Source organism: Oncorhynchus mykiss, chromosome 5 (assembly GCF_057628025.1).
Source record: "Oncorhynchus mykiss isolate SJ-2025 chromosome 5, ASM5762802v1, whole genome shotgun sequence".
Classification (NCBI taxonomy): Eukaryota; Metazoa; Chordata; class Actinopteri; order Salmoniformes; family Salmonidae; genus Oncorhynchus; species Oncorhynchus mykiss.
In genome coordinates, this window is record NC_143026.1 from 83,801,894 (window position 1) to 83,825,363 (window position 23,470).

At 44.3% G+C, this 23,470-nt stretch overlaps 1 protein-coding gene across 3 annotated transcripts in view; it reads right to left on the minus strand.

Annotated features, from left to right (window-relative positions):
* Positions 1-22,883, minus strand: part of si:ch211-191a24.3 (tensin-3) — a 108,125-nt gene extending 85,242 nt beyond the window's left edge. Inside the window, exons 1-5 of one of the 3 annotated variants that reach the window (XM_021604524.3) lie at positions 22,758-22,883; positions 18,206-18,370; positions 17,993-18,043; positions 17,678-17,800; positions 17,039-17,103 (exon numbers count right to left, since the gene is read on the minus strand). In XM_021604524.3, coding sequence (XP_021460199.3) covers positions 17,039-17,103; positions 17,678-17,800; positions 17,993-18,043; positions 18,206-18,355 — 389 coding nt within the window. In that variant the 5' untranslated portion in view covers positions 18,356-18,370; positions 22,758-22,883. Of the gene's footprint in view, positions 1-17,038; positions 17,104-17,596; positions 17,626-17,677; positions 17,801-17,992; positions 18,044-18,205; positions 18,371-22,757 lie in introns of those variants that run through there. The other 2 variants (XM_090236148.1, XM_090236149.1) reach the window with 2 other exon arrangements.
* Positions 22,884-23,470: the final 587 nt, after the last annotated feature.

Below are 23,470 nucleotides of genomic sequence, written 5' to 3' on the forward strand. Positions count from 1 at the left end.
CCAGGTCTGCACTGAGAAGGACACACACATTCAGTCTAGATCCAGGTCTGCACTGGGGGAGACACACACATTCAGTCTAGATCCAGGTTTGCCCTGAGGGAGACACACACATTCAGGATAAACCCAGGTCTGCACTGAGGAGGACACGCACATTCAGTCTAGACCCAGGTCTGCACTGAGGAGGACACACACATTCAGTCTAGATCCAGGTCTGCACTGAGGAGGACACACATATTCAGTCTAGACCCAGGTCTGCACTGGGGGAGACACGCACATTCAGTCTAGATCCAGGTCTGCACTGAGGAGGACACGCACATTTAGTCTAGAGCCAGGTCTGCATTGGGGGAGACACGCACATTCAGTCTAGATCCAGGTCTGCACTGAGAAGGACACACACATTCAGTCTAGATCCAGGTCTGCACTGAGGAGGACACACACATTCAGTCTAGATCCAGGTCTGCACTGAGGAGGACACACACATTCAGTCTAGATCCAGGTCTGCACTGGGGGAGACACGCACATTCAGTCTAGATCCAGGTCTGCACAAAGGGAGACACGCACATTCAGTCTAGATCCAGGTCTGCACAAAGGGAGACACGCACATTCAGTCTAGATCCAGGTCTGCACTGGGGGAGACACGCACATTCAGTCTAGATCCAGGTCTGCATTGAGGAGGACACACACATTCAGTCTAGATCCAGGTCTGCATTGAGGAGGACACACACATTCAGTCTAGATCCAGGTCTGCACTGAGAAGGACACACACATTCAGTCTAGATCCAGGTCTGCACTGGGGGAGACACACACATTCAGTCTAGATCCAGGTTTGCCCTGAGGGAGACACACACATTCAGGATAGACCCAGGTCTGCACTGAGGAGGACACGCACATTCAGTCTAGACCCAGGTCTGCACTGAGGAGGACACACACATTCAGTCTAGATCCAGGTCTGCACTGAGGAGGACACACATATTCAGTCTAGACCCAGGTCTGCACTGGGGGAGACACGCACATTCAGTCTAGATCCAGGTCTGCACTGAGGAGGACACGCACATTTAGTCTAGAGCCAGGTCTGCATTGGGGGAGACATGCACATTCAGTCTAGATCCAGGTCTGCACTGGGGGAGACACGCACATTCAGTCTAGATCCAGGTCTGCACTGGGGGAGACACGCACATTCAGTCTAGATCCAGGTCTGCACTGGGGGAGACACACACATTCAGTCTAGATCCAGGTCTGCACTGGGGGAGACACACACATTCAGTCTAGATCCAGGTCTGCACTGAGAAGGACACACACATTCAGTCTAGATCCAGGTCTGCACTGAGGAGGACATAGACATTCAGTTTAGAGCCAGGTCTGCACTGAGGAGGACACACACATTCAGTCTAGATCCAGGTCTGCACTGAGGAGGACACACACATTCAGTCTAGATCCAGGTCTGCACTGGGGGAGACACGCACATTCAGTCTAGATCCAGGTCTGCACTGAGAAGGACACACACATTCAGTCTAGACCCAGGTCTGGACTGGGGGAGACACACACATTCAGTCTAGACCCAGGTCTGCACTGGGGGAGACACACACATTCAGTCTAGATCCAGGTCTGCACTGGGGGAGACACACACATTCAGTCTAGATCCAGGTCTGCACTGGGGGAGACACACACATTCAGTCTAGATCCAGGTCTGCACTGGGGGAGACACACACATTCAGTCTAGATCCAGGTCTGCACTGAGAAGGACACACACATTCAGTCTAGACCCAGGTCTGGACTGGGGGAGACACACACATTCAGTCTAGATCCAGGTCTGCACTGAGGAGGACACACACATTCAGTCTAGATCCAGGTCTGCACTGAGAAGGACACACACATTCAGTCTAGATCCAGGTCTGCACTGGGGGAGACACACACATTCAGTCTAGATCCAGGTTTGCCCTGAGGGAGACACACACATTCAGGATAGACCCAGGTCTGCACTGAGGAGGACACGCACATTCAGTCTAGATCCAGGTCTGCACTGGGGGAGACACGCACATTCAGTCTAGATCCAGGTCTGCACTGGGGGAGACACGCATATTCAGTCTAGATCCAGGTCTGCATTGAGGAGGACACACACATTCAGTCTAGATCCAGGTCTGCATTGAGGAGGACACACACATTCAGTCTAGATACAGGTCTGCACTGAGAAGGACACACACATTCAGTCTAGATCCAGGTCTGCACTGGGGAGACACACACATTCAGTCTAGATCCAGGTTTGCCCTGAGGGAGACACACACATTCAGGATAAACCCAGGTCTGCACTGAGGAGGACACGCACATTCAGTCTAGACCCAGGTCTGCACTGAGGAGGACACACACATTCAGTCTAGATCCAGGTCTGCACTGAGGAGGACACACATATTCAGTCTAGACCCAGGTCTGCACTGGGGGAGACACGCACATTCAGTCTAGATCCAGGTCTGCACTGAGGAGGACACGCACATTTAGTCTAGAGCCAGGTCTGCATTGGGGGAGACACGCACATTCAGTCTAGATCCAGGTCTGCACTGAGAAGGACACACACATTCAGTCTAGATCCAGGTCTGCACTGAGGAGGACACACACATTCAGTCTAGATCCAGGTCTGCACTGAGGAGGACACACACATTCAGTCTAGATCCAGGTCTGCACTGGGGGAGACACGCACATTCAGTCTAGATCCAGGTCTGCACAAAGGGAGACACGCACATTCAGTCTAGATCCAGGTCTGCACTGGGGGAGACACGCACATTCAGTCTAGATCCAGGTCTGCACTGAGGAGGACACACACATTCAGTCTAGATCCAGGTCTGCACTGAGGGAGACACACACATTCAGTCTAGACCCAGGTCTGCACTAAGGAGGACACACACATTCAGTCTAGACCCAGGTCTGCCCTGAGGGAGACACACACATTCAGTCTAGATCCAGGTCTGCACTGAGGGAGACACACACATTCAGTCTAGATCCAGGTCTGCACTGAGGAGGACACACACATTCAGTCTAGATCCAGGTCTGCACTGGGGGAGACACACACATTCAGTCTAGATCCAGGTCTGCACTGAGGAGGACACACACATTCAGTCTAGATCCAGGTCTGCACTGGGGGAGACACACACATTCAGTCTAGATCCAGGAATGCACTGGGGAAGACACACACATTCAGTCTAGATCCAGGTCTGCACTGGGGGAGACACGCACATTTAGTCTAGACCCAGGTCTGCATTGAGGAGGACACACACATTCAGTCTAGATCCAGGTCTGCCCTGAGGGAGACACACACATTCAGTCTAGATCCAGGTCTGCCCTGAGGGAGACACACACATTCAGTCTAGATCCAGGTCTGCATTGAGGAGGACACACACATTCAGTCTAGATCCAGGTCTGCCCTGAGGGAGACACACACATTCAGTCTAGACCCAGGTCTGCATTGAGGAGGACACACACATTCAGTCTAGATCCAGGTCTGCATTGAGGAGGACACACACATTCAGTCTAGATCCAGGTCTGCCCTGAGGGCGAGACACACATTCAGTCTAGATCCAGGTCTGCCCTGAGGGAGACACACACATTCAGTCTAGATCCAGGTCTGCCCTGAGGGAGACACACACATTCAGTCTAGACCCAGGTCTGCCCTGAGGAGGACACACACATTCAGTCTAGACCCAGGTCTGCCCTGAGGGAGACACACACATTCAGTCTAGATCCAGGTCTGCACTGGGGGAGACACACACATTCAGTCTAGACCCAGGTCTGCCCTGAGGGCGAGACACACATTCAGTCTAGATCCAGGTCTGCCCTGATGGAGACACACACATTCAGTCTAGACCCAGGTCTGCCCTGAGGGAGACACACACATTCAGTCTAGACCCAGGTCTGCCCTGAGGGAGACACACACATTCAGTCTAGATCCAGGTCTGCCCTGATGGAGACACACACATTCAGTCTAGACCCAGGTCTGCACTGAGGGAGACACACACATTCAGTCTAGACCCAGGTCTGCCCTGAGGGAGACACACACATTCAGTCTAGACCCAGGTCTGCCCTGAGGGAGACACACACATTCAGTCTAGATCCAGGTCTGCCCTGAGGGAGACACACACATTCAGTCTAGACCCAGGTCTGCCCTGAGGGAGACACACACATTCAGTCTAGACCCAGGTCTGCCCTGAGGAGGACACACACATTCAGTCTAGACCCAGGTCTGCCCTGAGGGAGACACACACATTCAGTCTAGACCCAGGTCTGCCCTGAGGGAGACACACACAGTGCATGAAAAGGCACATTTACAGGTAGAATACTCCAGTGCACGAACGTGTATATGTCCAGAAAAGGTTCAGTAAATCCCCAGAAACGACCACAACATCCACCCATTTACCAGGACACGTCTTGAAATTCCAGTTTGACGTCAGTTGCACTACATCTCTTTTCACGTCTGCTCACGTCGCTCCCATATTTGCCAGTAAATAATTGTGCACTTGTTCAGGTTGCACATGCTAATACTAGTTATTGCTAGCTTGCCTTAGTTTCTTGTTATTATCTAATAGTTATTTTACCCTGCCTTTATGTACATATCTACCTCAAATACATTGTATCCCAGCACATTGATCTGGTACCAGTACTCCCTGTGTGTAGCTTAATTATTGTGTATTTTATTTCTCCTATATATATTATAAAAATATATATATTCTGCATCGTTGGGAAGGGCTCATGAGCAAGTATTTCACAGTAAAGTAATGATTTGATTTGACTAGTATATTAAAAACATTTACATTTTTAAATTAATGAATTACAGTGAATTATGAATGCATTACTTTTAATTGTTTGTATTATTAATATCACATCAGGGTTCCTACACCTTTTCAGAAGTAAAATTCAAGCACCCCTATGGAGGTTTTTCCAGCCCCTCACAACATCCCTATACTAAAACATATGTTAGGTCCTTGGAAAAGAAAACACACAAAACACACTTAAAGGATAATTTATTTCAGTAGAGCAGGAGAAAGCGGGTCACAGTATCTGCATTTCGGCTAAGCAGGGCCTAAGCAGGGGGGGGCTACCTCAGATAAAGGAATATTCCATATTCAAAGATCACAGTACTGACAGGAGTCATCCAGTTTGGCCCATGGCGAGCCTCCATTGGGGTTCCTGTATTGCTATAGTTTTGAGGGTTGAGGGGTCTGTGGAATCCACTGTAGGTTGCCTTGAAGAAAACTCCCCAGACATGATCCGTGTGGTGTGGCTCGTCAAGGTGCTCTGGTCTCTTTCCAAGCAGCTCTGTAGTTCTTGACAACAACACACTGGTTTGCCGTTTTGCAGGGCATCCTCTTCATTGCTCATCAGGTCAACATGAACTCCAGTCCAAATGTCTCTCTCATCCTCTGCAAGCATTCTCGACCATGCATATAGAAGCAAAATACAAATACAGTGCCTTGCGAAAGTATTCGGCCCCCTTGAACTTTGCGACCTTTTGCCACATTTCAGGCTTCAAACATAAAGATATAAAACTGTATTTTTTTGTGAAGAATCAACAACAAGTGGGACACAATCATGAAGTGGAACGACATTTATTGGAAATTTCGAACTTTTTTAACAAATCAAAAACTGGAAAATTGGGCGTGCAAAATTATTCAGCCCCTTTACTTTCAGTGCAGCAAACTCTCTCCAGAAGTTCAGTGAGGATCTCTGAATGATCCAATGTTGACCTAAATGACTAATGATGATAAATACAATCCACCTGTGTGTAATCAAGTCTCCGTATAAATGCACCTGCACTGTGATAGTCTCAGAGGTCCGTCAAAAGCGAAGAGAGCATCATGAAGAACAAGGAACACACCAGGCAGGTCCGAGATACTGTTGTGAAGAAGTTTAAAGCCGGATTTGGATACAAAAAGATTTCCCAAGCTTTAAACATCCCAAGGAGCACTGTGCAAGCGAGAATATTGAAATGGAAGGAGTATCAGACCACTGCAAATCTACCAAGACCTGGCCGTCCCTCTAAACTTTCAGCTCATACAAGGAGAAGACTGATCAGAGATGCAGCCAAGAGGCCCATGATCACTCTGGATGAACTGCAGAGATCTACAGCTGAGGTGGGAGACTCTGTCCATAGGACAACAATCAGTCATATATTGCACAAATCTGGCCTTTATGGAAGAGTGGCAAGAAGAAAGCCATTTCTTAAAGATATCCATAAAAAGTGTCGTTTAAAGTTTGCCACAAGACACCTGGGAGACACACCAAACATGTGGAAGAAGGTGCTCTGGTCAGATGAAACCAAAATGGAACTTTTTGGCAACAATGCAAAACGTTATGTTTGGCGTAAAAGCAACACAGCTCATCACCCTGAACACACCATCCCCACTGTCAAACATGGTGGTGGCAGCATCATGGTTTGGGCCTGCTTTTCTTCAGCAGGGACAGGGAAGATGGTTAAAATTGATGGGAAGATGGATGGAGCCAAATACAGGACCATTCTGGAAGAAAACCTGATGGAGTCTGCAAAAGACCTGAGACTGGGACGGAGATTTGTCTTCCAGCAAGACAATGATCCAAAACATAAAGCAAAATCTACAATGGAATGGTTCAAAAATAAACATATCCAGGTGTTAGAATGGCCAAGTCAAAGTCCAGACCTGAATCCAATCGAGAATCTGTGGAAAGAACTGAAAACTGCTGTTCACAAATGCTCTCCATCCAACCTCACTGAGCTCGAGCTGTTTTGCAAGGAGGAATGGGAAAAAATGTCAGTCTCTCGATGTGCAAAACTGATAGACACACCCCAAGCGACTTACAGCTGTAATCGCAGCAAAAGGTAGTAACTTAAGGGGGCTGAATAATTTTGCACGCACAATTTTTCAGTTTTTGATTTGTTAAAAAAGTTTGAAATATCCAATAAATGTCGTTCCACTTCATGATTGTGTCCCACTTGTTGTTGATTCTTCACAAAAAAATACAGTTTTATATCTTTATGTTTGAAGCCTGAAATGTGGCAAAAGGTCGCAAAGTTCAAGGGGGCCGAATACTTTCGCAAGGCACTGTAGGACAATAGAACACAGTAAACAAATGCATCAGTCTCAAATCGAATCAAATCATATTTGTCACATGCGCCAAATTCAACAGATGTAGACCTTACCATGAAATGCTTACTTAGGAGCCCTTAACCAACAATGCAGAGTTTTTAAAAAGTAAGTAAGAAAAATTTGCTAAATAGACTAAAGGAAAAAATAACAATTACAAAGATATGGGTAAGTCAAGGTAATTGAGGTAATATGTACGTACATGTATATAGGGGAAAGTGACTATGTGTAACAGTATAACTTTAGACCGACCCTCGCCCATACCCGGGAGCGAACCAGGGACCCTCTGCACACATCAACAACAGTCACCCACAAAGCATCGTTACCCATCGCTCCACAAAAGCCGCGGCCCTTGCAGAGCAAGGGGAATCACTACTTCAAGGTCTCAGAGCAAATGACGTCACCAGTCTCTTGACAACAAGGTAGATGAAATCCGAGCAAGCGTTGCCTTCCAGAGAGACATCAGAGATTGTAACGTTCTTTGTTTCACGGAAACATGGCTCACTCTGGATACATCAGTCGGTACAGCCACCTGGCTGGCCAGACACATATTCCGACACCACAGCAGTGAACCAATACACTCCTGTATTGTATATAGACACCATACTGCACTCCTTTCTCTAGTCTAGCTATATCCATACACACACACACACACACACACACACACACACACACACACACACACACACACACACACACGCACACACACACGCACACACTGGGGTAGAGATAGGGAAGCTGACACAGAGGCAGGAGGAATGTTATCATCATTTAACAATCACTACAGAGAGTCAGATGACAACCACGGGGGAACACACACACACCCACACAAACACACACACAAAAACCCACACACTCACTCACAAAAAGCATGCACACACTGGAAATAAACACTTCCCCTTTCCTGCAATTGTTCTTCCCATCTTGTGACCCTTCCAGTATCTCTCAGTGACATTACTGACACTCTAAAGTGAACTGAGGAGGACACACAGGGTTGCATCTCAAATGGTGCCCTATTATTCCTTCTATAGTGCACCAAGGCCCATAGGGCTCTGATCAGAAGTAGTGCACTATGTAGGGCAGGGATGATTAACTCCAGTCCTCAGGGACCACACATTTTCTTCATCCTTAGCAAAGCACAGCTGATTCTTCTAATTGCATTGTAAACTGAAGATCATGATTAGTTGATTATTGGAGTCAGGTGTGTTAGCTGGGGCTTTGGCAAAAGTGTGACACCAATCAGGTCCCCGAGGACTTGAGTTGCCCATCCCTGATGTAGGGTGCCATTTTGGGACACAAACATTAAAGTCAACTCTGGTCCTAGGAGGACACACAGCCTCACACATATGTCAGAGGACAGAACTACAAACAGAAAGCAACTCAGATGATATACTGTAGATATGTATCAGATAATGACAGGAAGTATTGCACAACAATATTTCATCACAGCAAAAAATTGTCTGTTGATATTGAACTAAAGATTCCAAAGGCTCTATAGATGATTGGTTTGACGGGAATCTGTGGAAGCCATGAGTCGTGCTTGTTTTGTCAGACAGCAGTGGCCTATCTCTGTGTCTCTGATGTAAGTAAGTGTTTGTTGTTGCTCTGTCTTCTGGTGACAAAGCCATATTTTTCTTGTGGGATTTATAAAGTGTATTTAATATTATATGATAGCTACAGTGCCTTCAGAAAGCATTCAAAACCCTTGACTTTTTCCACATTTTGTTGTGTTACAGGCTGGATTTAAAATGGATTAAATGTAGATTTATTTTGTTACTGGCCTACACACAATACCTCATAATGTCAATGTGGAATTGTTTTACAAATTACGTAAACATGAAAATCTGAAATGTCTTCAGTCAATAAGTACTCAACCTCTTTGTTATTGGAAGCCTAAATAAGTTCAGGAATAAAAAATCTGCATAACAAGTCACATAATAAGTTGCATGGACTGTGTGTGTGCAATAATAGTGTTTAACATGAATTTGAATGACTACCTCATCTGTGTACCCAACGCATACATTTAACTCTAAGGTCCCTCAGTCGAGCAGTGAATTTCAAACACAGATTCAATCACAAAAACCAGAGAGGTTTTTTAATGCCTCGCAAAGAAGGGCACCTATTGGTAGATGGGGGCATCTCCTTGAACTCGACATGGCCTAGCGACTAGGTTGATGCCATTTGTTTCCCTTTCTGTGATGATTTAAGCCTGCACATTTTGGGATTTCAGCCCTATTTGATGGTAAAGTTCATACTTCCCCTTTAGGATATGAAGGGGACCATTCAATCTTTTCATGTTGATATCTGTAGAGGTACAGATGACCCTGAACACGTGGCAAAAGGAATTTTGAAAATTGCCTGCACAGAAGCAGAGTTAGAGCATAAAGCCGTTTTATCTTTAGGGAGAATATCATATGTTTCAGACTACATGATGCGCGCAGCTAGAATAACTCTGTGGCTTATCCACCCCAAACTCCCCCCCCCTGATGAGCCCATCGAAAATGGCATGTCTCTGTGTGACGCAGAGGCCACAATTTGTCCAAAGCATCATTAAATCACTACTAATCAGGCTTCATTCCAGGCTTACTATTTGCTCGGTTGCTACGGTCAGACCAAGCGAGCTATGGTCAAGTGGGGCATCTCCTTGAACTCGCTAGAGACTAGGTTGATGCCATTTGTTTCCCTTTCTGTGATGATTTAACCGCTTAAGGATCCACCCCTTTTTTTCAATTTTCGCCTAAAATGACATACCCAAATATAACTAACTGCCTGTAGCTCAGGCCCTAAAGCAAGGACATGCATATTGTTTTGGTACCATTTGAAAGGAATTACTTTGAAGTTTGTGGAAATGTGAAAGCAATGCAGGAGAATATAACACAATAGGTCTGGTAAAAGATAATACAAAGAAAGAAAACAACCATTCTTTTGTATTTTTTTCACCATGAGGCCAGTGGCGACTTTAAAACAGTTACATAGTTTAATGGCTGTGATAGGAGAAAACTGAGGATGTATCAACAACATTGTAGATATACCACCATTACTAACCTAATTGACAGTGTAAAGAAGGAAATCTGTACAGAATATACATCATGTTAGCAATAAGGGACTAAAGTAAAACTGCAAAAAAAATCGCAAATGAACTTTATGTCCAACACAACACATCACCGAGTACCACTCTTCATATTTTCAAGCATGCTGTTGGCTGCATCATGTTATGGATATGCTTGTCATCGGCAATGAATAGGGAGGTATTTTTGGATAAAAATAAATGGAATAGAGCTAAGCACACACAAAATCTTAGTGGAAAACCTGTTTCAGTCTGCTTTCAAACAGAGACTGGGAGAAAAATTCCCCTTTCAGCGGTATAATAATCTAAAACAGAAGGCCAAATATACACTGGAGTAGCTTACTAAGATGACATTGAATGTTCCTGAGTGGCCTGGGTAAAGTTTTGACATAAATCGTCTTGAAAATCTATGGCGAGACATCAAATTATCTGTCTAGCAATGATCAACAACCAACTTGACAGAGCTTGAATAACCTTTAAAAGAACAATGCGCAAATATTGTACAATCCAGGTGTACAAAGCTCTTAGAGTCATACCCAGAAAAATTGACATCTTTAATCGCTGCCAAAAGTGATTCTAATATGTATTGATTTAGGGGTGTGAATACTTATGTAAATTATATATTTCAGAATTTCATTTTCAATAAGTTTGCAAAAATTTCTAAAAGCATGTGTTCACGTTATCATTATGAAATGTTGTGTGTAGACAGGTGAGAAAACAATCAATTTAATACATTTTGAATTCAGGCTGTAACACAACAATGTGGAATAGCCAAAGGGTATGAATACTTTATGAAGGCATTGTACATACCTACATGTTATGTAGGCATCTACAGTATATTCTATATGTATGTAGGCATGGCGTTGACAGACACAGTCGCCTGTTTCTAGCTCCTAGCCAACTTGGCAGAATTTGGATTTTGTTGTTGTTATTTCTTGCATTATTTGCTCAGAATGTTTCTAGTACTATTACCTACAGCCAAAAATATCTTTGGAACATTAGATTGGCAATCACTCACCAGAAATTGGACCAGAAATTCTTTGGTTATAGTCACTGTTTTGTACATTCCCCCACAAGCCGACACAGAGACGACGCCTCTCAAGGAACTACACTTGACTTTACGCAAACTGGAAACTGCATATCCTGAGGCTATATTTATTGTAGCTGGGGACTTTAATAAAGGAAATCTGAGGAAAACACTCCCAAAATTATATCAACACATTTCCTTTGCTACTCGCTGCAGGAACATTTTTAACCATTGCCACTCTCCCTTCCGGGATGGCTACAAGGCCCTCCATCTGACCACACCTCCATCCTGATCCTCCCCGCCAATAAACAGAAACTAAAGCCGGAAGCACCCGGGGTAATGACTGTTCAACGTTGGTCTCACCAATTGGAATCTATGTTTCAAGATTGTTTTGATCACGTGGACTGGGATATGTTTTGGGGTCGCCTCTGGGAATAATATCGAAGTATACAGTGACTTGACGACTGTTTCATGTCTAGTCCTGCTCATCCCCTCCGGCGTGCCATCATCGCCAGAATACTAACCACCAGTCCTGGTAATCATCATTACACACACCTGGCACTCATCATTACGCACACCTGGCACTCATCATTACACACACCTGGCACTCATCATTACGCACACCTGGCACTCATCATTACACACACCTGGCACTCATTGTTATGATTCACACCTGGACCTCATTACCTCCCCTTTATAGGTCCCTTCCTTTTGTTCATTCCTCAGTTGGTATTGCACCTGTGTTCATATTACCTCGCTTCTGTTACGCTGGCTTGGTTCATGTTTGTTGTTTTCATTAAACGTTTTACCTGCACCTGCTACTTGACTCACAGCGTCATCATTACAGACTGAGTTCATCAGGAAGTGCATGGGGAACGTTGTTCTTACTGTGACAATTAGAACTAAATCCAAACTTAATTGCAGCATTTGTGCAAAACTGAAAAAGCGAACCATCACATTTAACCATGGCAAGGTGACTGGGAACATTGACATGTACAAACAGACCAGCTATGACCTCCGTAAGGCAATCAAAGAGGCGAAACATTAGTACAGAGACAGTGGAGTCGCTATACAACAGCTCAGACACGAGACGCATGTAGCAGGGACTCCAGACAAACACATCTTTTTTTTAAAAAGCCAGACACGTCGCTTCCTCGCTTTCTTCCCCTGCTTCGAAGAAACAACACGCAGCCGGCGACGTGTACCCCGCCACTCAAATGTACTATGTGCTCCGTGGCTGACATGAGTAAGACATTCAAGTGTGTTAACCCTCACAAGGGTCTGAACCCCTCCCTGGGCAACTGGATTCTGGACGTCATGAAGGGCCGACCCCAGGTGGTGAAGTTAGGAAACAACACCTCCGCCACGCTGGTCCTGAACACGCGGTCCCCACATGGCTGCGTGCTCAGCATCCTCCTTTACTCCCTGTTCACCCATGACTGCATGACCATGTGCTTCTCCAACACAATCATCAAATTTGCTGACGACACAAGTGGTAGGCCTGATTACCAAAATTGACGAGACAGCCTACATAGAGAAGGTGAGGAGGTGAGTGCCTTGACAGAGTGGTGACAGGAAAATAATAATTCCCTCAATGTCAGCAGAGGCCGCAGTGGAGAGGGTCAAAAGCTTCAAGCTTCTCGACGTGCACATCACTTTGGACCTGAAATGTTCCCTTCACACCAACAGTGTGGTGAAGAAGGCGCAATAATTTGGCTTGGCCCCTAAGACCCTCAAACTTCTACAGATGCACCATTAAGAGCATCTGGTTGGGCTGTATCACCGCCTGGTACAGCAATTGCACCGTCTGCAACCGCAGGGCTCTCCAGAGGGTGGTGCCTGCCCTCCAGGACATCTACTGTACCTGGTGTTACAGGAAGGCCAAGAAGTTAATCAAGGACCTCAGCCACCCGAAACACAGCCTGTGCACCCCACTTCCATCTAGAAGGTGGAGACAGTACAGGTACATCAAAGCTGGGACCGAGAGACTGATAAACAGCCACCACTAAACGGTCTCTGCACAGTACTCTACCCTCTGTCCAGTATCCTACTCTGCCCCTTAGTCACTGTCACTAGCCGGGTACCACTGAGTACTCTACCCCGCACCTTAGGGAATGCTGCCTTATGTACATAATCATTGAACACTGATCACTTTAATAATGTCTACACACTACCCTGAACAAAAATATAAACACATCAAAGGTTTTACTGAGTTACAGTTCATATAAGGAAATCAGTCAATTGAAAGGAATTCATTAGACGCCAATCTATGGATTTCACATGACGGAATACAGATATGCATCTGTTGGTCACAGATACCTTACAAAAGGTAGGGGCGTGGATCAGAAAACCCGTCAGTATCTGGTGTGACCATTTTCCTCATGCAGCGGGACACATCTCCTTCGCATAGAGTTGATCAGGCTATTGATTGTGGCCTGTGGAATGTTCCACTCCTCTTCAATGGCTGTGCGAAGTTGCTGGATATTGGTGGGATTTGGAACATGCTGTCGTACACGTCGATCCAAAGTATCCCAAACATGCTCAATGCGTGACATGTCTGGTGAGTATTCAGGCCATGGAAGAACTGGGACATTTTCAGCTTCCAGGAATTGTGTACAGATCGTTGTGACATGGGCCGTGCATTATCATGCTGAAACATGAGCTGATGGCTGCGGATGAATGACAAGACAATGGGCCTCAGGATCTCGTCACGGTATCTCTGCATTCAAATTGCCATCGATAAAATGCAATTGTGTTCGTTGTCCGTAGCTTATGCGTGCTCATGCCATAACCCCACCTCCACCATGGGGCACTGTTCACAACAATGACATCAGCAAACCGCTTGCCCACACAATGCCACACACGCTGTCTGTCATCTGCCCAGTACAGTTGAAACCAGGATTCATCCATGAAGAGCACATTTCTGCATCGTGCCAGTGGCCATCAAAGGTGAGAATTTACCAACTGAAATCAGTTAAGATGCCGAACTGCAGTCAGGTCAAGACCCTGGTGAGGACGACGATCATGCAGATGAGCTTCTCTGAGACGGTTTCTGACAGTTTGCGCAGGAATTCTTCAGTTGTGCAAACCCACATTTTCATCAGCTATACGTATGGGTGGCTGGTCTCAAACATGGTCTGCGGTTGTGAGGCTGGGTGGACGTACTGCCAAATCCTCTAAAACGACATTGGTGTCACTGATTAGGTGAATGGATAAGCAGGAGTCAGGCGCAGGACACAGGTACAATGTATGAGTAATAATCCGAGAATTTACTCAAAAAATAAGCAATGTTCCAACAAGGAAAAACACAAATATCCAGAGCACAAAATAACAAAACCACATGACAACGACAATCACGCACAAAACAGAAAGGGAAGCCAGAGGGTTAAATAAGGAACACTGATTATGGAATGGAAACCAGGTGTGTATAATGAAGACAAAACAAAACGAAAATGAAAAATGGATCGGTGGTGACTAGAAAGCCGGTGACGTCAACCGCTGAACGCCACCAGAACAAGGAGAGGGACCAACTTCAGGGGAAGTCGTGACAGCTGGAGGCGGCTTATGATAGAGAAATTAACATTAATTTATCTGGCAACAGCTCTGGTGGACCTTCCTGCAGTCAGCATGCCAATTGCACGCTCCCTCAAAACTTGAGACATCTGTGGCATTGTGTTGTGTGACAAAACTGCACATTTTAGAGTGGCCTTTCATTGTCCCCAGCACAACATGCACGTGTAATGATTATAATGTTTAATCAGCTTCTTGATATGCCACACTTGTCAGGTTGATGGATTATCTTGGCAAAGGAGAAATGCTCACAAACAGGGATGTAAACAAATTTGTGCACAAAATTTGAGAGAAATAAACTTTTTGTGAATTTTAAACATTTCAGGGATCTAATTATTTCATCCATGTGACCAACACTTTACATGTTGAGTTTATATTTTTGTTCAGTATATTTATATATAGTATCTACTGCTGAACTAAATTTGTGATAATCTTTTAATTTTGATTATTGTGTGCTTGTTTGACATTTACTGCATTGATTGATAGGAACAATGAATATAAGCATTTCACTGCAACAACACCTGCTAAACTGTGTACGTGATCAATAAAATCTGATTTGATTTGGTTCTACATGGGTTAAGTTAACCCCTCCCCTTTACACAGGTAACCCCTGGCAACATGATCCCTGCCCAAAATCTATACAATGGTTGGTAACAGTATACATTTCAAAGTCTCTGTAATCAACTTTCCTGCCCTTTGTCTCGTACTGACTGAATGACTGTCCATCAGAGCCCGTATTCATACAGCGTAGTAGGAGTGCTGAACTAGGTTCAGGCCCCCTGTCTATTCATTATAATCTACAAGGCAAAACTGATCCTGGACCAGCACTCCTACTCTGAGATGCTTTATGAATACAGACCCCGATCCTTTTCAAGCTATTATACAGTATAACTGTGTCGCTGGTTTTCTTTCATATGAAACATTACATTAGAAACAATACAAGCCATGTTAGTAATAAACCCTCCTCTCTCGGCATTCCTGAGGAGAGGTGGACACTGTACAGATGTAGGATCTTAGTTTGATCACCCTGTTGCAGGAGAACTTTCCTGCAATGCAAAACTTCTAGTGTATTTTAGGTTTAATTCTAAAGTTTGTAATTTCCACTTTGACATTTCAGACTTGATTTCTACTTACAAAAAATGTATAAATCCCTACAAAAATGTCTGTTAATTATAATCCACATAATAATTTGCATTTCCTGTTGCTGCGGGATTATTTTCCTGCTGTAGCAAATTGTCTCAAATGAAGATCCTACATCTATAGCTTTAGTATAGTATAGTATTAGCATACAGTTTTAGTATGGCTTTTACCCTAGCTTTAGCACTGTGCTTTACCCTACATTAATTCTACATGGCTTCTCTTTCCTTTCAGGATTCGGATAGCTAGATGGGTAATCAATCATGTTTATTTGGAAAACTGATCCTTATAATCATACAAAGCTATCTTCTTCTCTTCTGATATGTAGGCTTATCCAGGACACTGTCTTTGATCAAAGAGGAGACAAATGCAAGATATGCCAGGAATGTTTGAGGCTTGCACTTTTTAGACTGGGCTAGAAGAAAATGTGCCAAACTAGCCTGCCAGGCCATAGCATCGTCACTCCGGGAGATCTGTACACATGAGGCTCCTGTTGCTAAAGGTTATATCCCATATCCCGAAAACATATTCACCAGCCCTCTGATTGACCTATTTCTAATAAACTTTCTCAGTCACAGAAGGCAAATCTATAATCCAGAATGCCTTACCAGTCAGTACAGTTTATACAATGTGTGAAGTATGATAAAATGAACATTTAAATCCACATTTTCTGAAGCTCACCCTAGTCCCCATACTCCATAGTAGTTGCCACACAAGATTACCACTTGATCCCAGATGGCAACGCACATTTAGAGAGATACGGAGTAAATTCGGTACACTTGATAAAAGTTTAATATAAACGTTTATTTTCACACATTTTATAACCCGCAATGACTAGTAAAGTAAATTTCTAGTAAAGTATCTAGAAATCTAGAAATCGGTAAACTAGAGGGCTGGTAAATATGTTTTCAGGACACAAGATGTAGCCTGAAGGGCTACAGAGTGAAGGGGCTTGCCAGGCCAGTGACATCTCAAACATCTCAAGGCATAGATTTTTTTTTACCCAAATGTTAACCGGGCTTTAGAAATAGCGGACTACTAGCCTGGCTGGTCAGTGCCCATAATCCCTGAAGTTAAGGCTAGCTCCCCCTGGATACGTTTCAGTAAAAGTGATATTGTTAACATCAGTGTTACCTGGCTGATATGCTGCTGAAGTGGATGTAGGAGGCCACCATCACCCCAACTCTGCCCTGACCACCCTGTAGGGGCCGGAGCCAAGACACAGGTCAGGAGGTCAAAAGAGGAGCAAGGAGAGGTAGAAGTGTTGGCTGTGTCTAATAAGCCTGTGTGTGTGTGTGTGTGTGTGTGTGTGTGTGTGTGTGTGTGTGTGTGTATATTTTACTATTCTTGGGAGTACTAGAAGTCCTCACAAGAATAGTATACCAGCAAAACGTCTAAGAAGTGAGTAAATTTTGCCGGTCCTCAATTGTAAAAACTGTATTTTAGGCTTAGGGGTTAGGGGTTAGGGTTTGCGTTAGGGTTAGGGTTAGTAGATAGTTAGTTGAAGTGTTACTAGTCTGTAGATAGTCTGTAGAGCACTATCCAAATAAAGTGTTACCATGTTAATAATAATATGTGTGTTTACTTTTTCTTCGTGTGTCTGTGTGTGTGATTCCTACCCGACAGTGCATGACCAGAACATGCTGTGTGTGTGTGTGTGTGTGTGTGTGTGTGTGTGTGTGTGATTCCTACCTGACAGTGCATGACCAGAACATGCTGTGTGTGTGTGTGTGTGTGTCTGTGTGTGTGTGTGTGTGTGTGTGTGATTCCTACCTGACAGTGCATGACCAGAACATGCTGTGTGTGTGAGTGGAGCCAGTTATCCATGGTCTTACACACACCATACATCTGTTCCATGGACGGGGCCAGCAGGTCTAGCCAGCCCGTGTCCAACACCTGAGACAAAACACACGCACGCACACACATAACATGCACACGCAGACACATAACATGCACACGCACACAGTAACCTTGATTAATAACCTTTCTTGAGATCTGAAGGCTTTTGTTAGCTCCCCAAGCTAGTCTTTAGCTCAGTGGTCTTGAGTAGTACACACAGAGAGGCAACAGCTACAGTATTCATTTCACCTTTGGGTTCATCTGGGTCAGGCTATCATTCTTCTCTGAGAGGTTGATCACCTAGGGAAATAAAATACACATTTTAGACCATTTTTTCTGTAGCTCAATAACTACTGATGGAGGGACGAGGGAGATGAGGAAGAGGAAGACAATGATGAGGATGGGTGTATAGTATGGGCAAGACAACCACTTTTAGTGGTCTATAGCCCCTCCATTCCTCACCATGTAGTTGTGGCCATGTTTGGATTTGAGCATCTGTGTGATGTCACGCAGGTTCTGGAGGTAGGTCTGGTCAGGGCATGCCTGGGGGAAGGATACGGTGATGATGCGCTCCGTGATGTAGTCCAGGTCAATTCTGTATCCCTCCTCCATGACTGGGATATTAGACTGATGAGAGGGAGAGTGATTTGTGATTGTTTATTTCATATATTTCCCATGCTAATAAAGCACCTTTGAAAATCAAATTGAATTGAGAGAGACAGAGACACAGAGAGAGAGAGAAAGAGAGAGAGAGAGGGGGAAAGAGAGAAAAAACTACGCAGATATAATAATAGGGGGTTAAACATACAGACCACTACCACTCACTGGGCCGCACCTACGTGGCAGGTTGGCACATCAGTTACACACAGACTGACCTACGTGGCAGGTGGGCACATCAGTTACACACAGACTGACCTACGTGGCAGGTTGGCACATCAATTACACACAGACTGGCCTACGTGGCAGGTTGGCACATCAGTTACACACAGACTGACCTACGTGGCAGGTTGGCACATCAGTTACACACAGACTGACCTACGTGGCAGGTTGGCACATCAGTTACACACATACTGACCTACGTGGCAGGTTGGCACATCAGTTACACACAGACTGACCTACGTGGCAGGTTGGCACATCAGTTACACACAGACTGACCTACGTGGCAGGTTGGCACATCAGTTACACACAGACTGACCTACGTGGCAGGTTGGCACATCAGTTACACACAGACTGACCTACGTGGCAGGTTGGCACATCAGTTACACACAGACTGACCTACGTGGCAGGGTGGCACATCAGTTACACACAGACTGACCTACGTGGCAGGTTGGCACATCAGTTACACACAGACTGACCTATGTGGCAGGTTGGCACATCAGTTACACACAGACTGACCTACGTGGCAGGTTGGCACGTCAGTTACACACAGACTGACCTACGTGGCAGGTTGGCACATCAGTTACAAACAGACTGACCTACGTGGCAGGAGTGTTTCACTTTGACTCAGCAGACCTTCACTACACACAGGACTGAGGTTTGAGACATTATGCCCCCAGAAACTCAATGCTAATGGGAAGTCATTTTTTGCCAACACAGCGGTACAGATTTTGGATATTAATTTGATCACCCTGTTGCAGGAGAATTTTCCTTGTAGTTCCTTGTAGTGTATTTGAGGTTTAAAAAGGCTTCTGAAATTTAAAATGTCCACTTTGTAATGTCAGATGAAAAATGTATCAACCCCTAAAAAAATGTCCATTAATTATAATCAACATAATAATTCACATTTCCTGTTGCTGCAGAATTATTTTGCTGCTGTAGCAAACTGGCTCAAATGAAGATCCTACTTCTGTATATGATTTCACATTTAGTCATGCGTATTAGCTAATTCTTTAGTCTTAAATCCTTCTGTATATGATTTCACATTTAGTCATGCGTATTAGCTAATTCTTTAGTCTTAAATCCTTCTGTATATGATTTCACATTTAGTCATGCGTATTAGCTAATTCTTTAGTCTTAAATCCTTCTGTATATGATTTCACATTTAGTCATGCGTATTAGCTAATTCTTTAGTCTTAAATCCTTCTGTATATGATTTCACATTTAGTCATGCGTATTAGCTAATTCTTTAGTCTTAAATCCTTCTGTATATGATTTCACATTTAGTCATGCGTATTAGCTAATTCTTTAGTCTTAAATCCTTCTGTATATGATTTCACATTTAGTCATGCGTATTAGCTAATTCTTTAGTCTTAAATCCTTCTGTATATGATTTCACATTTAGTCATGCGTATTAGCTAATTCTTTAGTCTTAAATCCTTCTGTATATGATTTCACATTTAGTCATGCGTATTAGTTAATTCTTTAGTCTTAAATCCTTTGACTGGAAGTCATGCTCGGTGAATGTGGAATCACGACTTTACAAATGAAAAGATTAGAGTTAATGTAACAGATTAGTCATAACCCCTCCATAACCTCTCACTCTCTCATTCAGTCATGCATACACACACACACACACACACACGCACGCAGACAGGCAGACAGGCAGGCAGACAGACAGACAGACAGACAGACAGACAGACAGACAGACAGACAGACAGACAGACAGATAGACAGACACAAACACCTCCAGTCAGTCGAGGCAGAAGTGGATGAGGCTGTGTCTGGAAGGATGATGATGTCTGCCGAGTGCCCAAAACATGAATGAAGTCATCCAGACACTCCTGTACCTACCTACTCACTCTCTGAAGTGATTCACATTAGATACTGCAGTCCATGCTAATTCTTCCTCAACAAAGCCAGCAATAGTTTCATGTCTGAAAACAGTTTATCTGTCTTTATCTTAATGTATCTGAACATATTTATAATTGTTTGACCTGGGAATATGTCAGATGCAAAACTTGTAAAAGTGAGAGTGATTAGAATTGAAATAAGAAGTGTTTTAGAGTAACTCCCTCTCACACCGCTCTGGCTGTATAAACTCACCCATTCATCCTGCCTCTGAACTCTAGACCTGCATGTAACAATATTTTACATACATGTTACAACATATCTACAGAACACACACACACAGAGGCACACACAGACACAGACACAGAGACACACACAGACACAGAGACACACACACACACAGAGGCACACACAGACACGGAGACACACACAGACACAGAGACAGACACACACACAGAGGCACACACAGACACAGAGACAGAGACACACAGAGACAGACTCACACACAGACACAGACACACACACACACACACACGCAGAGGCACACACAGACACAGAGACAGGCACAGACACACACAGAGGCACACACAGACACAGAGACACACACACACAGACACAGAGACACACACACACACACAGAGGCACACAGACACAGAGACAGAGACAGACACAGGCAGGAAGGGCCAGACTGAGACAGGGCCTAGAGTGAGTCAGGTGGCTGGGCCAACCTTTATTTTACCCTGACCATGTGATCAGGATACAGCAGCAGAGTAAACATTGTTACAGTCAATTTCACCAGAACACGAGGTGGTGCATGCTGCTGCCAGGCCCGGCGACAGTCTCCACAGACACTCTGACAACTCTGCCATGCCAAAGTGAGGAAGACTGGCAACACCTTAAACCCACACACACATAAAAGACCTACGCGGCACACACATGCACGACATTTCTAAGTGACCCCAAACTTTTGAATGGTAGTGTATGTGTGGGCTTCTCTCTCTTTCTTTATCTCTCTCTTTCCCTCTCTCTCTTTCTCTCTCTCTCTCACTCTCAATCACCCCCTCCCCCCTCTCTCTCTATGTAAAACAATGTAATTGTGTTAATAAAGGTTGTTTTACATTTTCAACATATCCAGCTGGAACCTGTGCTAGACTGACTGGCTGGCTGACTGGCTGCCTGCCCTGTCCTTGGGCCCTACGTACAGTCCTAGTAGAACTTGTGTGTGTTTAGATAACAACATCAGTCAGACAGACTGACTAGCATACAGTGCTGAGGACCCTACATAATGCTGATGTCACATGTGTCCTGTAATGACAACATCAGACGGAATCACTGCCTCCAGTGATGATGTCAAAGAGATGATAAATTACAAACACTCTCGTCCTCCCTCAAACACCAATATCCAGGCAATGCCAATACTACAGGCAAATGCCTCAGTCTAACTACATTAGCCAAGCCTCAGTTCTAACACTACTTGTCTGTTTAATGAACACTTTTAGACCAGTACCTCCTATATTTGTCTCTGCTCTACTTGAGAAAAAAGCGATTGACACACAGGGTGTTCTCAGTGTAGAGTAGTCCACAAACCAAACTAACCATGTCTAATTAGATGTTTTTTACCTCACGTTTGCAAGGAATGTGTCCCAAAATGTATCAGAGACGTCCTTTCTCCGTTTGTCTATTCTTTTCTTTCTTTAATGGATAGCACAAGTTAGCAGTGAACCTCAATCCCACAGCCTGGCCCCTTTAATATTAGTACAAGAGACAACTCAGTATAATATCTTCCTAGTCTCCACTTCACTAATAAACATCATTACCCATGAGTCTTCATGGCCCTGGAAATGCTCAAGCAATGTGCCAACTGTGTCTGAGGCTTGAGGCTCCACAATGTCTTTCTTCCCCTTTCTATCCCTCTGCATATCTTAACACCAAAGTGTGGTTTATGACTGTCTGAATCCCCTCTTTCTATCATTCACTTCTTCTCTTTATCTAATTAGAAACAAGATTTGGATCAATTCCATCTCAATTCCACTTGTCATTACACAAAATGAACTGAACTCCAATGGGGAAAATCAATGGCCAATTCAAGTGTTGAAATAGAACTCCTCAACCGCCGGCTTAGAGCAGTAGGTAGCTAAAACACTTTTACTAAGAGCAGCTTATCATGACTTCCACCTCACTGAGTCAGTGTTAGTTAACACAAGAGGGAGAGAGCTTACTGCACAGAGACAGCACACACACGTTTGCACTCACATGCACACAAACACGAGAAAGCAGAGAGGCTTACCTAATAGTGGGCTGCTATCAACTGTGAAATCCCCAAAGAATATCTACTGCACTTTTATGTGTCTACTGTGTGTGAGAGAGAAAGGGTTGGGACGGTGTAGGGGTGGAGACTATGTATGAGAGAGAGAGAGAGAGAGAGAGAGAGATTTACTGTAGTTGGTTTAAATTGCACTTTGCCCCTGCCTTTTCAAGTAATGATATCTGTTGACTGCTGCTGATTCAGTGTGTGTGTGTGTGTGTGTGCCAACGTACGTGCTGTGCATGGCCTTTATTACTTTCTTACTTAGTCACATCACTACCTCCGGAGCAAATCAAATCAAATCAAATAAATGTATATTTTGTCACATGCGCCGAATACAACAGGTGTAGGACCTCTATACCAGGCGGTATAACCAAGTCCTTAACCAACAATGCAGTGTTAAGAAAAATATGTTTTAAGAAAGTATTTACTAGAATAAACTGAAGTAAAAAAATGTATAATAAATAAGAAAATAGAAAAATAACAAATAATTAAAGAGCAACAATAAACCAAAAGTGTGTGCAGGGGCAAATGAAGACATTTGCCAGTTGGTCAGCACATGCTTGGAGGACACATCCTGGTAATCTGTCTGGCCCTGAGGCCTTGCGAATGTTGACCTGTTTAAAGGTATTACTCACATCGGCTACGGAGAGCGTGATCACACAGTCTTCTGGAACAGCTGACGGTCTCATGCA